The sequence below is a fragment of the Crotalus tigris genome, unplaced genomic scaffold, assembly GCF_016545835.1.
Source record: "Crotalus tigris isolate CLP2741 ecotype Arizona unplaced genomic scaffold, ASM1654583v1 scf7180000017638.2057652, whole genome shotgun sequence".
Taxonomy (NCBI): Eukaryota; Metazoa; Chordata; class Lepidosauria; order Squamata; family Viperidae; genus Crotalus; species Crotalus tigris.
The window spans coordinates 1,534,231-1,551,579 of NW_024096531.1; the positions used below are offsets into that span (position 1 = coordinate 1,534,231).

A 17,349-nucleotide genomic window follows, 5' to 3' on the forward strand; every position below is an offset into this window, starting at 1 on the left:
AGGAAACAAGAATAAATCTAAAAACTATTTTTCTTCATAAAATATGTAAATAAAATGGTACATATTCTGACTAAGATCTAAACAAAGATTTAAACATTTATTTATTTTAGAAAAAACAATTCACTAAGTGTCTTATCTCTTTTTGTACTGGCAAATGTTTTGGCAATTGTGTACTGATGCACAAGGCTGATTATTTTGTCAATTTCTTCTCTTGTATACCAGTACAGAAGAACCTGCAAAATTCAGAAAACAGCCCTCACCAAAACACATCATAAAACTAAGACTAAGGTGAAGCAACGAGCCACATCAGCCATTATCTGTGAGCGCCACCTAGAAAAAAACATATTAGAGATTACAGCGCATGTGTGGAAAGCAAAATTCAAATGATAACTGAAGAAACCTTAAAAAATCTTAATGTCATTATTGGAAATACTTATGGTTCAAAATTTAATTTTACACTGAAGTCAGGGAGAGTCTTATCTCCAATTTTCTAAGCAGAAAGTCCCATACTGGTTCATAGAACTTATTCATAGAAACTACCATCATATAAATATAAACAGAACTGCACATTTTTTCTAAAATTACAAATATAGCTTAAAATTAATGAAAATCTTAAGGATAGCTAACCTCTACACAGTGACAAATAGACCCATCCAAAGGATATCTTTGTCTTGTGTAATGATCTACACCAAAAATATTTTTTTTTAATTTAAACTAGAAAGTTTCAAAGATGCTGATATAAAGTGTACCTAATCACCACATAATTATGTTTGAGAATCAACAATTCTATGCTAAATCTTGTGTCCAAAAGCAGAATGAGCATACATCAGTGATTTCCATTACTAATTAATATACTATCTATTCCCTCCTTGTTGGTTTATATAGCAAAGAAGAGAGAATATGCATGAATACTTAACATATATGTATGCTTTTCTTTTAGAACTTAATTCTATGATTTTTTTTAAAATAGTAGAAAGCAGTTTGAGGATTTGACCTGAGAAGCCATTACCATTAAATTGGAAAAAATTAGAGATTTCTGCTGTAGGTTCTATTGTTCTAATATTTAATGGAACCAGAGAGAGTAAAGAAAACCCTTCTTGACTACTTTTGCATATAGAGACCTGACACTTTACAGAAACTTCTGGAATATACTCTAACTCAAGAAAGAGAAAACATTCTCTCTACCACAAACAAGAAGTTACAATTCACAACAGCCTCTTTCTATTACTTTATACAAACTGCTATCCCTCTTTGAATAAAATGATACCACAGTGAATGTATTAAAAACAATAAAAGCACTTATAAAAAATCTGCAGATGCCCAAGCCATGTCACTTCTATTTCGCTTAGTGAATATATACAGGAAGTCTGAGTTTCACCTCAGCTACTGATGCTTATTGATTGGAAGCTGGATTGAATTAGACCTTACTGCAGCATCTTCAAGCAAGTGGATAGCTCTTTTTAAAAATCTGAAGGAGGAAATGCTATTTTAATGTGATGTAAAATTAACTAATTCAAAGTAAACATAAAATTTCTATTTTTTTCTTTACCTCTAAATGCATTATGTAGCGTATTATTTCTAATAAGCAAAATAAAATCTTTGCAACACTTTTTTTATTTGACTCTTACTGTACAAGTGTACATTATTTCGGAACAGCATTACTGTACCTACCTTTGATGGCTTAGTCTTTGGAAGCCGAGTTCTATAACTCTTGAAGGAACTTTTTCCACAGAAGTCAAATATCAACAGTTTAGTAAGAGTTTTTACAGTAAAATACATAAACAATTAAATATTATGTGATAAGCACATAATGTGGTAGTAAAATGTATTGTAAAGCTGCAATATCTCTGTTTAGGCTATTATTTATCAAAACATTTTGAGAAAAAAAATCACTTTTTAAACTCAAACTGTTATGTTTTATACCCTAATTTAAAGCTGTAAACTTCTTTGTACATAAAGTGAACAATCAGTATCAACAAGCATTTGACAGGAAACGTGATTTCAATATAAACGATAGATATCAAACATCTGTTTTCAGAAAATTAATTCTGAAGCTGAGCTATAATCTCAAAAAGAGTATGTTTATATTAAGAAATGCTTCAAGGGTTTCCATTCATCTAATACTTTTGAAATCTATAATGAAAGATATTGAAGAGAATCATTTTTAAGACTAGCTTCTCTATTAGAATAGATATCACAACTTCAACAGATCTATGAATTTCATTATTAAGGGGGAGGGAAAAATGTGTCACAATTTCTTTACAAAGAAAAAATATTTTCTTACCGTTATTAGCTGCTAACATGTCAATCATACGGCCAGGTGTGCAAACTATTATTTCCGCACCCCTTTTCAGTTCAGCAATCTGATTATAAAGTAAGTAGAAGAAACTATTTTAACATTTATAACAAGTAACATTTAAACTATCTATACCAGCGATCTCCAATTTTTCTGGCTCTGTGCACTGGCAGTGGCAGGGGAAAGAGGGCAGTGGTGGGATTCAGCTGGTTCGCATCGGTTCAGTAGAACCAGTAGCTAAATTTTGCTGCATTCAGAGAACTGGCTGGTTTCCAGAAGTCTAGTCTAGGCCTCAGAGGCCTGGAGGAGGCCTCCCAGGCCTAGAACAGTCTGCCGGAAGTACATGGATGCCACTTCCAGAAGTCCGTTCTATGCCTCGGAGGCCTGCAGGAGGCCTCCCAGGCCTAGAATGGCCCACCGGAAGTGCGTGGATGCCACTTCCGGAAGTCTGTTCTACGCCTTGGAGGCCCAGGCCTGCATTGAATAAGAGAACCTGTTGCTCAGGTATTTGAATTCCACCACTGGGAGAGGGGATGGTTTCGTGTGCATGCTACTTGCCCAAATACAGCTTCACACGTATGCAAGTGGATTTGCCCACCATTTGCACAACCCAGTTCCCAACAGGCTGCAGCCTGGCACCAGACCAGGGGTTGGGGACCCCTGATCTATACTATTAATATATGGTTTTAAATAAGCTTCCCTCTGTTCTCAATTATTGAATTGATACAGCATGTCAGAGAAATATACAGCTACCATATAGAGGGGGAACTAGGTGCTCACATCCACCAGGTTCCTCTGCCTATGCTCACATTTTAAATAATGCCCATTTATTTAGCCTCATACCACCCTCTTCCTAAATATAGGTAAAAATGAATTACCACTGAAAAAATGTGTAAAAGCAGCTAAAGAAGAATGAAGTTTTCACTTTCTGAATGCTGCCATCCCATTATTTCAAATTGTGATATGTAGACCTATCTCCAATATTATTTTATTACCAAAAAAATCAGTCACCAGGTAATGTGAACCTTAGACTGAGAAAACCTCACTATTCAGGTTTTATAGCAGTGGTTCTCAACCTTTTTAATGCCGCGACCCCCAACCGGTCGTAAGTCGAGGACTACTCGACTGGTCGTAAGTCGAGGACTACTCAACTGGTGCAGCACCGTTTGCAGAATGGGACTTTTGGCGGGCTCAGCAGGGCAGAGACAGCCTGGACAATTCCTATTGGCTTTTGAAAGCCAATAGAATTAGACTCTATTCAAGAGAGTCTATTCTATTGGCTTTCAAAAGCCAATAGAATAAAAGGGAGTAGCACAGCTAAGGAAAAGGGGGGAAAAAATGGCGGACTGCGTTGTTTGGCGACCCCCGTGAAATGGTCGTTCGACCCCAAATGGGGTCCTGACCCACAGGTTGAGAACCACTGTTTTATAGCATCTGTCAGACAACTGACTAATTCAAATCCACTATACTCTTTAGAATATTGTAAAGTTGTAAATATTCCTTCTCTATGGAAAGTTGGCTAAAACAAATCTGTATGTTTTCCAGCCCTTGTGAATATACATAGTGAAACTGTGCATTCAAATTTTAGATTCAATTTGAAAATGGTACTTTGAAATGCAAACATTGCCCCTGTCTGCAAGGCAGCTGGGTCTTTTCCTAGAATCAGTTAAAGAGTGCAGAGAAGCCTGATATTTATATTTGTAATTTAAGCATATTTTTGGAATCAGATTCAAAAATAATCTGATTATTTTGAAAAAAAAAGCCTATTTTTGTTTCTAGAGAAAGAAAATTTTTCTGATAATAAAGCACTATCTATCTAGGCCTTCCTATATCTCTTAACCATCAGAAGCAGCCTGAGGAAGTATGGCAGATACGAGGACAGTCAGGAAAAATTACTGCAGGAGTTGATTTGTTTCTGGTATCTAGTCCAATACTTTTAAGCACAGAACACAATAATTATGAAGGAACTGCCAAACCTGACTGCAAAAAAGGCAAGCGTTGTTTATCACATAGATGGCAATATAATCCATCATCCTATGACAGCTTTTCAGCATTTCAGATTCAATCTATGAAAAATGCTTCAGTATGTCACCTTATTTTCCAAAGTTCAGGTGGCTGCCTTTCTGTTCATCTTGGGAAAAGGTATAGCTATTTAAAATGTTCCACACAGGTGCTGCATTGGTACTGCATGCTCCAAAGCACTTTTTGGAGACTGAATCAAAAGTTCTGGCAATCCTGGATTCTATAAATATGATGTAAGTTTGATAACATACCTGTTCACTTATTCCCGTTCCTCCATATACACATACGACTCTAACCCCAAGGGTCTTTGAGAATTTCTTACACTCCTTTGTAATCTGTAGAGCTAGTTCTCGAGTAGGTGTCATAATGACAGCTGGAAAAAAACACCCAGAACTTTTAGTCCAAAAGCCCTCATCATGTACACTCTAGCAATTTCAATAAAACTGAGACTCTCCTCAAAGATTTCTGTACATTGTGTACTGACAAGAAAAAAGGCCGTGTTTTGTTATACTTTACAGAACTCTCTTTCCACTAAAGCACAACCATCGCCATTTTTTTTCCCAGCATGAAGTTTAAACTGTGGTCATTTTCAATTGAGTAGTTTGTGCTCTTCATTGTTTCAAAAGCTGTTTTATGATTGTATTTTGTTTCCTTTTAGGAACATTTTAGAAGTGTGTGCTTTACATGAGTGATTGGACTAATAACAACATCCGTACCTATTGGACCTTCGCCTTCTTCTAATGATCTCTGATCCATGATGTGTCTGAACATGGGCAGCAGAAATGCAATAGTCTTTCCACTTCCTGTTTTAGCAATGCCAATTAAATCACGTCCACTCATAATTGCAGGTATAGCTTGGGCCTGAATAGGGGTGGGCTTTTCATAGCCATGTCTTAAAAAAGAAATAAAAAGGTATTTTATGGACACGAACAACATCATATACGGTTCTACAAAAGTACCGATTTTCAGTTTTAATATCACATATTTTAGAAAGTACAGCTATAGATAAGTGAAGAAGTGATAAATACTAGGAACTATTACATATTCTGATACCTTTAGATGATGTCAAGCTGTAATTCATAGAAACTGCAGCCAAGCCTAAGAGATCCTGAGGATTATATTTCAGCAACACCTGAAGGATCACAAGTTCCTGATTTCTGGCATGTGGGTTTGTAAAGCAGAAACTGCCTTATGAAATACTTGACTGAAACTAATAGGTGTTTAGCAATATATGAAGCCCTGCATCCCCCATTTTTGCTGTACACTACAAATCACTTCACAATTTTACCTAATCCTAAAATATATATAAACTATCTATTTCCATATGCTTCCTTACTTTTTCATGGAGCTCAGGATTTTCATAGAAATACCACATTGGACCCAGGTTTTGATCGGCCTAGGACATCCTTTACCCTTGACTGTAATTCCTTCCATTTCCAGTCTGTATGCATTTACCTCTGCAACATATAACCTGAATTAATATATGAATCACTCATTTGTTGACATTTAGTAATGTGTCTTCTATATGACGAATGCTACTTAATGTTTGATCACTTTTTTACAAGATGGCATATTGAGGTATCTTTACAAGCAATATGCAACAACGCATTAATATAAAAGTGATGAAAATCATGCAATCAGCATCATTATCTACAACCACTGTGCATCTTCTTTTGTAATACAAAATAATATTTAGCTGCTTTTTAATTAGCCTGTTAGCCTGGTTAAGACCACAGTAAACTATAACCCAATTAGATTGATTCTGGATAAGTAAACACTCTCTTATGGCTTGCACAAGCAATGCCTAAAAAAAATCTTGGCTTTGCATTTCATGTGACTGCAATTATTGCTGGAAGCTTTTAAAACTCTGAGACTAAACAAATAACACTGAATAATAATTCTCTCTCCATACTCTATTTTTTAAGAAGAAGGAAAACTGAATATTTTTATTAGGGCAGCAGGCACTTGGGACTTAGGCAGGAAAGAAGAGAAAGCACCTACTTTGGGCTCTTCAATAAGGAAGCTGTGGGCAAGGATCTCAAGCTGACTCTTATTGTTCCAATATGGGAAAACGTGCTAAAGGCTCCAAATCGTATGAACCGATGGCTCATAGTACACAAGAAAGAAGCCTGTTTGTGGAATGGCTATTTTGAATCCAAACTAATGGCTTCATAAAACATTCTGACTGTTTTTCAATAGAAGTAATTTGTTCTCCTGTTAGATTTGAAAAAGAATCAAATATTAAGCAGATCCATGAATCTCTGCTTCCTGGCTATGGGAAGATTTATTTTTTCCAATTTTTTTGACCCTATTGTCATTTCATTAGATGCTAAAAAAATCTTGGCTTTGCATTTCACGTGACTGCAATTACTGCTGGAAGCTTTTAAAACGCTGAGACTAAGCAAATCACTTTGAATAATAATTCTCTCTCCATACTATATTGTTTAATAAGAAAGCAAACTCTCAATAATCTTTTCACATGTAAGAGCAGGAATCTGTAGTTGTGGTGTAGAAATATACCACATGTATTAATAATAATACATTTATTATTAGACCAATGTTTCTCAACCTTAGCAATTCTAAGATGTATAGATTTGCACTCCCGAAATTCCCCATCCAGCATGCTGGCTGAGATATTGGCTGGCTGAGGAACTTTGGGAGTTAAAGTCCACACAGTTCAGAGCTGCTGCAGAAAAACTGTATTACAACACAACAAAAAGACAGACAATCCAGAAAAGACAGTAGATGACAGGAGGAGTGTAGAGGATTCTCTGCAGCTTCCTACATTGTTCAAGGAGCTTCCAACCTGAAAAATTTAAGAGGTACCAGACTAGTGGGATAAAGAAACTGCTACTTCCTTATTTAATGAGGAATTAATTTAATGAGGAAGTAGCAACTTTCTTGAGATGAACCCAATTCACAATATCTCACAATTTAATTTACTGAATTTAGTATCAGTTTCTCCGACACTGCTTATTACCTTCCAGAGTCATTTTGGCTAGCTCAGGAACTTCAACATAGAAATTTTTCCTGTAAGGCTCATATTCAATCTTCCCATGATCCACTGGTTCCAGCAATTTCCTATGTTTCGTTTGGTAACCTGTCAGTGCAGTCTGGAGATCAACTTCCTCCTCTTCAGAGGAATACTGGTGAGTAACAAAGCAGGAAAAGTGATCTTAAGGGAGATTTTTTTTTCTGCAAAGTATTTCTATATTTTTTTCAAAATGTTTGAAATTCTACAAGGCTACACATTATAAAACCAGAGAATAAAAAAAAAAACCAACAAAGTAACTACAACAGCATGACAGTAATGGTTTAGAGATTTTCTCATTATGAAACTTGTGTTACATCGACCCACTAGATATTTAATTAACTTATATATTTAAAACTTCAGTTGCCTTTTACAAAGTACATTTTCCCAAGTTAGCTTGCGTACTTCTTTTCTTCCAAATTTACAGAATTACTAGATTTATCCTCCCTTGGTATCTGTACTTTTACTATGAAAACTACGTGTCTCACCTCTCTGTTTTTGCTTATAACTGTTTTCTGCCACTGTCGCATTTCTACGTGTTGTCTCACCACCATGGTTCCACATGGCTACTGGGTAATGACCCATTTTGCAGAAGCTAAGGAGAGCTGTCCTGGCAGCTATGGTGAAAAAAGCACTCAACACATGCTCCCCTTTTAGAAGGGGAAACATACAGGCTCTTCAATTGCTCTCTCTACAGTTACATTAACCAACGGAGGAACATGAGTAGCCTGTGCAGTAAAATTTCATTTCTCATAATACTAACAGTATTTCAGATTATGGTGAGCATAATCCTTCTGCTCCCTTTCAGGAATGCCTCACTTTGAAAAAAGTATAAATCTTAAGCATTCACAATACAAAAGTAACAACAAAACAAATTATTGGATTCCAATGCAAATATGTTCATTATTATATAGATTGGGAAACTGAACAAAATAAAATTATTCCCATGATTGAAACTAACCATCTCTTAAAACGCATAGTTTTTCCTGGAGTTTCACATGAAATAATACAACACAATTTAATTACCTCCATTGCATCCTGATCGTTCACCATGAGTTCTCCTTTCTTCTTTTCAGTCTCTGGAGAAGCTTTTTTGGTTTTCACTACAGTTACTACTTTTGTAACTGTTGGACCCGATTTCTTTAAAATGAAAAAAAGGGGGGGGGGCATTTTATTGAGTTTGGAAGCATACAAAGCAACTCAGGAAGATGAATTACTTTAATACTCTAATTTTGAATTTATGTATCATAATATTCAAAAAACTATTCAAACCCAATTTACCTTTTCACTTCCAGCTCCACCTTTTACACTTCTCATATTAAACTTCTTGACCTCTTCTTTTACTTCTTCCATATATGCATCTAGTGGATCTAACTCTTCATCTTCAATTTCATTACCTTCTTTTTCTCCTTCTGCAGTTTCTTCATCGTCATCTAATGTGAAAGATATTTTTAAAAACATGTTGGAATACAATCTGTCTATACATATGTAACTCATACTTCCCTAGATACATTTTGATGGTAAAAAATGACTCTTTTCTGTATAAATAGTGACACTGATTTTCTGCACAGTCTAACTACTGAATGTGGAAGTTTTTACTTTTTCTACCTATAAAACTAAATACAATTTTTAAAAAAATGAAATAACAGACTCAACTTCTATCTCTCCATAGATGCACAACCATTGTTTGTTTTCAGACTGTTACTTTTATATTTTTATAGGCCTGCTTCTATAAAGCCAATACTGCTACATGTTTTTGAATCAAATTCTAGTGCTATTTTCCATTTCTGTTTGTGAGCAATAAAATTTTAGACCCAAAATATTTTTTAATTATTTTTTTATCTTTCTTTTAGGAGCTCAAGGTCATGTGAACACATTCCCCTTTCCAACTTTTCCTACATTAACCCTATGAAGTAGATTGTATTAAGAGCATGTCTCTGTCTTCAAATAACCCAGTGAGCTTTTGGGGACTTGAATTTGGGTCTTCTTGGCACAGCGGCTCCTTGCTTAACTGTCATCTAATAAAACTAAATCAAGGAGGTCTCGAGAATAAAATGGACCCACTTTCAAGTTCTCTACAAAATACAGATTCAGTGCATAAGAAATAAAGTGTAAAAACAGCATGCATAAAGTGTTCTATGGACAGAACACCTAGTTTCAGATGGCTTGGGAATCAAAACTTGCAGCTTTGGGATGTTTTCATTTGTGTAGGACTGGTTTGCTCCACAAGCAATAGTTTGAGAGAAGCATTTAAAAACTCCAAGCTTCAAGAAGGCATGGGAAGGAGAAGTTGGGAAGTTAAGACAGGGATGTGCAGGCTGGTGCAATCAGCCATACTACGACATCAGCAGCTGGTAAGTTAGGAGTGAAGAAACGGAGACATGAAGTGAACAAGTAAACTTGTTCAACTCATCCTGACTGGATTTTGTTTCATTCCAAATCCATAAAAACAAAAAGCATTTTAAATTTCAGTTGCCTAACCAATGTTGATCCAAAACAATTTGGTATAATCTCTAGAAAGCAAAAGGCTGAAACAAAATATTTTCCCCATTTCATGCACAATCTTAAGAAACACTGTGGCATACTGTCTTCAGTTATGTTCAAAAGAACATAGCCTCTTTCTTCACAAATCATTTTAATATAAAGACATTAATACCATCATCATCTTCTAAACTCCATTTCTTTCCCTGCTTCATCTCTTCAATTTCTTTCTTCAGTTCTCCTATATTTTCCATAGCTTTCTTGCGCTGCTCTTCTCTCCATTTTTCTACTCGTTCTTTTCGTTTTCTCATTTCCTCTTCCAATTTATTTTGATCAAAATTCTATTACAGAAAAAAAATATCATCCAAAAGGTAGTAACCAATTTCTAACATGGCTTAAAGAGAAGTGAAACTGATTTAGATCCTAGAAGCATACAATTAGTGAAAACCTGATTATCAATTCTATCCAGTACAACTTTTTCAGAAACTGAACTTTTTTTTCTGTAGAACTAAAATGTGGTAAAACTACATTCTAGACTAGTGAATAGCAAAGGAAAAGGAAATACATATATACAACTATTTTGTTAAATCAACTAGTATGGGTAGAAGCAAAGTAGGAGCTCTTTACAAATTAGGTAGAAAAACCTGTCTTTCTAAAAGGCAACGTGGTTTTGTTGAAAGATAATCAAAAATAAGTAACAAATGCCAGAAAGATCAAATAGGTTAACAGGGTGTAATTAACGACACACAATGCAAGTTATTAGGATTTTAAAATATATAATTATGAAATCAGTTATTGTCTGGCTCCACCCCTTAGAAACTTTTAAAACAGATGCATATTTTATAATTGTTTTTTGTGCCCTTTCTCATTAAAACCTAAGAAACTCTGCAGAACCTTCAAAATTATCGTTTTAACAATGGTTTGTTACTCTTTATACACTTAGAACTCTTTCTGTACTTACATTTACATCTTTATCTTTTTCTTCCTCCTTGTCCTCTTTCTCTTTTTTCTTGTCTTTGTTAACTTCCACACCTTCTGTCTTTTCTGTAGAGCGTGATCTGAAAGACATAGAAACCACTGCGTATTGTAGAATGTTTTCTGTTCTCCTGACAGACAATACTGATGAACAGAAACAATAGTTTTTATTATACATTGTTTCACTGAATGAAATGAAACTGAATATAATAAATGAGTCTTAAGTTTGTGAACTCTTTTTTCTGCCCTTCTGGCACATGCAGGCAAGACGCTTTTATTTCAGTTTTTAATTTTTAGTATTATGTCTATATCTAGACAAACTTATTTATTATAAACCAGGTAAGGGAAATAAGCCAATTTTAAATTATGCTTCCCTAAAACTGGAACAAATTAGTTTCTCTCTGGCAGCATTTAGACAGCATATTCATGGCTTAATACAGCTGCCCAAATCTTTCATAGTTTACATATAAAACAGTCTGTACAACCCATGGAAAATATCATACTCATGCTTAAAAATTGCAGGTGTTAAATCTGTACGCACTGAGAAAATACAGTCTTCAATTTATGACCAGTTGTTTAACGATGGTTCAAAGTTACAATGGTTTTCCCCAGAGCTAGTTATGACCCAGTTTTGATGTTACCTCAGCCGCATATACATATCTCTGTAGTGATTGTGATGGCATTTTGAGCACTTGGCAACCAGATCACCTTTATGGCCATTTGCAATACTGTGGCCACATGGCTGCAATTTGTGGATTTTGTTTTGCTAATTTCTGGCATCTACTTTTGGTTCCCTGCAAAAAATGCCCACAGCAGAAAATGGATTTGCTTTCCGATCACTGTGTTTGCTTAACGACCCTATAACTTTCAATCCAGTCATGTGATTCCTCAACTTAAAACCACAATGACATGACTATAATTCCAGATTCAATTACAGTCACGACAAGGACTACCTGTATTCCATACATACCTTTGCCTTCAACTATTTTGTATAAAAAGTTTTTAAAGTTTGGATGCAATCTTAAATTGCAATTAATCAAAAATTGAAAATGAAGAGAAATTTTTCTCTCTTTCTTTTGAGTAGATGATAAAATAAAATTCTTGAAGACAGAATTTAGCTCTTAGGAACAAAAAAGGTGACCATTCTATCCAATGCAGAGTTAGCCACACTTAGGTCATTTGATTTTAAAAAAATTAAATGCATCAAAATCTGCCTAGAAACAGCTTTATATATACTTATATCCCCCTCCCCCCGGACACAAACACACAAGTTTCACTGAGTTCAATGGGATTTACCATCAAATATGTGATTAGTGTAAGCAAGAAGTCTAACAATAGTACATAGATTAGTTAGTTAAGTTCCTTTTTCATAAACAGTCATTCCAAAGATCAGAGAATATTGCAGAATGTTCCAGACTGCAGTTCATGAGTAAGGTTATGGTGTTTTTTCCCCTATTCTATTCAATTATACCAGTGGTTTTCACCAGGTGACCCCTTGATATTTCATGATATTTCAAGGGGCCACCAGGAGAAAAATATGTAAGGAAGGGTATGGTATATGTCAAGGGGCCACAAAAAAGCAAGGTAAATACTGTCTTGTTGACAATGAAAACACACCATTTACTGTCTTGTGTCTGTATCTAAGACATGGAACTGGGCATAATTGTCAGCCTATTTATTTGGCAGATGGTGGAAGCTCTCAGCAAACAAGGGAGTGTGCTACACTACTAAAATTATTATAAATAAAAACATATATTCTGTTTACAAACCAAGTGTGCAAGTGGTGATCTTCTTTCATTGGTAATGGGACCTGGACAGGGGAACCACAGGAGAAAATCAAGGTTGGAAGGGGGCCGCAGGCAAAAAAAGGTTGAGAAACCCTGATTTGTATTTCTGTACTCACAATAAGCATAAAACTAAGTGTACCAAAAGGACACTCTCATATAGTGAACCAGATGTAGCAAAAAAAGACATTTTCGGCATATAAAAATACGATATGCAAACAGCATTCCACAATAAAAGGTCATAGCTGGAATATGATCATAACAACAGCTATATTATTAGACTTAGGGAAAAAATGCATACACTCAATTACCTGTTTTCTACTTTCTTGCTCTTGCCAGGGCTGGAAGAGCGAGACCGTCTGCCTCTGCTTCGGCTTCTAGATCGTCTTCTCTCTCGGCTGCGTGATCGTCTTCTCTCTCTACTCCTTTCCCTCTCTCTACTTCTTGAGCGCCTGTACAAAGCAGATGTGAGGTACAATCTTAAGTGAAATATTTTTTTTCTAGTTCATAAGACATCACTCAGCAAAAGGAAGTAGAAAATACTCATTTCAGAAAATAAAAGAACGATGAATTCCAATAAAGGAACAATGAATTCTAATGAATTAAGAATCAAAGCCAATTTTTACACTGACAAATTGTAAAAGTGCAAAAGAATATTCCTTCTTCATGTCATCAACCTTTTTAGAAAAATGTCCAGCATTTACTGAGAAATTTTCTTTGCAGGAGTCTATTAAAGGCTGTGACTTACCTCACCCGTTTTCTGTCACGCGACCGAGACCTCCTCTTGTCCCTGCTCCGCGATCTCTCACGCCTGCGGTCTCTGTCTCGACTCCTAGAGCGCCTGTCATCTCCACGTTTTGCTCTTTTGTCAGATGGAGAACGACTGCGGGAACGGCTACCAGAGCGCCCTCGTGATGAGGAGCGCTTCCGATAATGCCTACAGTCATATAACAACAGAAGGGTGAACACAAAGAATACAGAAATTCAAGTGTAACGGATGTGATAAACAAGTGCTCAAGACCACGATTAAAATTATTCAAAATGCTTCCAAACTATACTGTGAAAATATGTCATTTATTTTCAGTATTTTCATTACTGAATCAGTAAGAATTATAAGAGGGTTAGTCTTATAAAAGGGTTAGTCTGAGACTGAGACCAAGACTGAAATCTTTACAAACTCCTGGGATTCTCTGGGATAGTTGTTTTCTAGCAATCAACTTGATTGTAACCATTAAAACTACTAACTGGGAAATACTAGCTATGGAGCCCTAAATTCTTCTAAGAGTAAATAAAATGAAATATAAATTGTTAAGCAGAGGATATTATGTTATACATTCTAGTCTATTAATTTCTGGATTCAAAATAATAAGTGGAATAGTTAAAGAGGCACAATGGTAATAGCAAGGAAGTAGCTTATAAATTTTTCACGAAGAAAAGACAAATATATCTCCTGTCAGTTGATATGTATATATCCCCCCCTCTTTTCTCTTTGTATAAATACTGTTAATTTCTGGGGAAGGATACAATATGCTTTAGGTTATTGATAGAATTATAGAAAATACAACTCTATAATTAGCAATTTCCTCAGCCCAATACAACTTCCAAGAAATGTTGCTCACCACTCAAGTGAGAGTGATGTGCTCCAAAATGGAGGAGAGGAAGAATATATTTTCAGCCAAAAATTATTGAGGTGTTGGTCAAGCATGTATTTTAGCTCTAGCATATATGAATACGTAGGATATGTGTCAACAATGCTCAAATAAAGTACAGTCAGATTCTAAAGTACAGCCAAGTTTGCTAAGTACAGTGTACCCAAAATATAAATATAGGATTTACGTAAATAAAAAAAATAAAAAACCATCCTCTTTCCTATTTAACTATTCTCTTAAAGCATGGGTGTCAAACTCGTCATGTGACGTGTCACGACGTATCGCAACTTTTTTTGCATTGCCGGAGCTGGGGTGGACGCAGCCTCCGTATGATGCAACCAGCCCGCGGGACAGCAGTTTGACACCTCTGCCTTAAGCCTTTTGCAAAGCATAGAGTGTTGAGAAATTAAAGACAGTTGCTTGCTACTACCATAGAAAAGAGAACAATGTTGAAACTTTTTATGCTATATGGCACTTTACATAAAATAGGAAACCATCCTACACTAAAGAAAAAAAGCATCATGAAAAGCCCAACAAACATCAGAACTGAATTAATCACACACATATACTGAAAGAGGTGGCAACTATTTGATTAATACAATTATTACTCATTTACATAGTATATTTGTATTTAGAAATTGTGAGATCAAAAACTATTATTTTAAATAGATTAACTTACTGTTTTTGTTTGGACAACTGTTGCTTTGTTGATCTAAGGAAATGAGAGAGATTATGTAAGCAAGGTGATATCTTCTACTAAATCCCTTTTGGATGATTTCAGCATGAAACTGTTCAAACCTGCCAGCTTATTTTATATAATAATGAGCTTCCCCTATGAAGTATTCTGTGCAAGCTATTTCAAGTTTATTATGTGATTGACCAAACCCCATATCATGTAAATCATGGATATTTTTTAAGATTGTGCTATGCAACTGATTTCCCTTTTGCACAGGCTCCAACATTTGCAAAACAGCCTAATTCTAATAATTGTTCAAGAAGGATATCACTATTAGAAGTAAAACATAAATGGTGGAAATTTGTGTTCTCAGATATTTGATCCAATTGTTTCGAAATTTATTTATGCGATTATTCTGACAAGCAGCTGTGAATGACCCCCCAACCAATAAAAAAATCATATGCAACATTTTTAAGCCTTATACTTCAGTGCACAGGAAAATAAAGAAATCTAAGAAGCAGAACTAATGTGTACGTATATCCTGTATATATATTCATATTTATATAAAGTGCATTGCAAGAATGCCAGAATAATGTTAGTACAAGGGCTTGAAGAGTCTTGCTGAATTAAGATGTTGCAATAATGCAATTTTTTTAATAATAATGCAGTAGCATCTTTCACCAAGAGCAATCTGGCAATATTTTCCTGAACCTGGCTCTTCTCATGTGTTGTTCTTGTAATACTATCAATCACAAATCGTTCCACATGCCCTCCTAACTCGCCTATCCTAGATAAATTGATAAATGTGCAAAACTGACAAGGATTAGAGTGGAAAGCCACCGCGGGGAACGAAACAGCCAAATGAAAGAAAATTTGCGACAGAGATGTTTGAAGCCCAAATTACAACTGTACACAAGCCATAACCTTTTAAGGAGCATCAGTCCGAGGCACGCCGGGGGAAACGTGACAATAGACTTGTCCGAATAAAAGTCGCATTTAGACCGACGGCCTAATTGGACTTTAAGGCCGAGAAAGAACGTGGCCCATTGAGGAAAAGGCCAGAGGCCAAAACCAAAGGCAACACGGATGGCCCTTATCAGCCATGTTGCAAATCGCCTCGTGAATGCTTATTCCTATTTTGAAGCTCCCGAGTTTAAACTCGCGGCGTTATAAATAGTCCACTCTTAAATCCGGCGGCCACTCTAACGTCCAACGAGGCTCCACCGGTTCCTCGGCCTTCTCCTATCCTGCCCCGGCTCCTTCCTACGTCTTCCCCTTCGGCCCCAGGTACGGTGGAAAGGCCAAATCCGGCAAGCCCGCAGTAAACCGACAGCCAAGCCGGCTCCTGAAGTCCGCCGCCCCTTCGCGCCCTTTACCTCGATTCCCGACCCATGGCAGCGTCCCCGAAACCGCGAAGAAGTACGGCTTTCTCTCCCGAGTCGGCTCCTCAAAGCTAAGCGGCGCCTACGACCATTTTCCAAGAACCGAGCGAAGCGGAAATGCATCAGCGACGCCGAAAAGGGAAGAAGAGGGCCCAGATCATTTCCTACAGCCGGTCCACAGCAGCCTCTTCTGCCCGGCGGAGCGACCAGCAGCCGCTCTCCGGAGCTCTGCAGCCAGCGCGGCTGCGTATCCCGCCGGAATTTTAAGCTGGTGGTAACTTTGTCCTAAGAGTGCTTGAGGTACCATAACTAACTCGCCTATAGACAACGGTACCCCGCGTTGTAGCCGGCTATGTTTTTTAGGAGAAAACTGAGCATACCTGTGCTTTAATATTTATTCATAATCTGCTGCCAACTGGTCACGTGTTTATTTGTTCTACAATGGAAAGCATAAACATCAGATCCTCGACATGAAACGCGAATCCTCTTGATTTCATACTTTTGAGGGATTTGCCTGGGCTCACCATCTCTGATGACGACTCTCGGCGTGGCTTATCGGAACAATTCTTCTCTGCCCAGTTTTGACTCCACTATGGCTTAAAAATGTGGATCAGAAACAATTTTTTTTCTCTTAGTTCGGTTAAAAAAAAAGGTGGTACAAAAACCCACCGTCAAATCACTAATCATAAAGAATTACCGAAATACTGTTGGGACAATTGGTTGGGCAATTTGGGACCCTGCCACAGTGCAAAAGAAATGTCCTCTTGACTTCACTTAATTTTTGATGGGATCTTAATCTGTGGATCAATTCATAGAACACATTTGTTTGAACCCAGTGTCATGTGGTGTAAAATCAAGGATTTGAGACCAGGTTGTCTTCATTTGTTACTATTTTTCTATGTATCCACATGAAACAAAAATCATAGTTCTTTTACTGTAATGAGGAATTGCAATTAGATTCATTCTTTTTGGTCCCACACTGGTGCCAAACTGTGGATCTGATACATGGCTTCACATAATTTTATGTATAACCCAGCTGAAATTAATGTTAAT

General features: G+C 36.4%; 1 protein-coding gene across 2 annotated transcripts in view; it reads right to left on the reverse strand.

The window, feature by feature from the left end:
• Positions 1-16,446, reverse strand: part of DDX46 (DEAD-box helicase 46) — a 40,454-nt gene extending 24,008 nt beyond the window's left edge. Inside the window, exons 1-13 of one of the 2 annotated variants that reach the window (XM_039334877.1) lie at positions 16,291-16,446; positions 14,918-14,950; positions 13,338-13,451; positions 12,901-13,041; positions 10,792-10,888; positions 10,006-10,171; positions 8,631-8,782; positions 8,376-8,489; positions 7,299-7,464; positions 5,655-5,775; positions 5,035-5,210; positions 4,570-4,691; positions 2,285-2,363 (exon numbers count right to left, since the gene is read on the reverse strand). In XM_039334877.1, the coding sequence (XP_039190811.1) occupies positions 2,285-2,363; positions 4,570-4,691; positions 5,035-5,210; positions 5,655-5,775; positions 7,299-7,464; positions 8,376-8,489; positions 8,631-8,782; positions 10,006-10,171; positions 10,792-10,888; positions 12,901-13,041; positions 13,338-13,451; positions 14,918-14,950; positions 16,291-16,307 (1,498 nt within the window). In that variant the 5' untranslated portion in view covers positions 16,308-16,446. Of the gene's footprint in view, positions 1-2,284; positions 2,364-4,569; positions 4,692-5,034; positions 5,211-5,654; positions 5,776-7,298; positions 7,465-8,375; positions 8,490-8,630; positions 8,783-10,005; positions 10,172-10,791; positions 10,889-12,900; positions 13,042-13,337; positions 13,527-14,917; positions 14,951-16,290 lie in introns of both variants that reach the window. The other variant, XM_039334876.1, reaches the window with a different exon arrangement.
• Between the last annotated feature and the right edge of the window lie 903 nt (positions 16,447-17,349).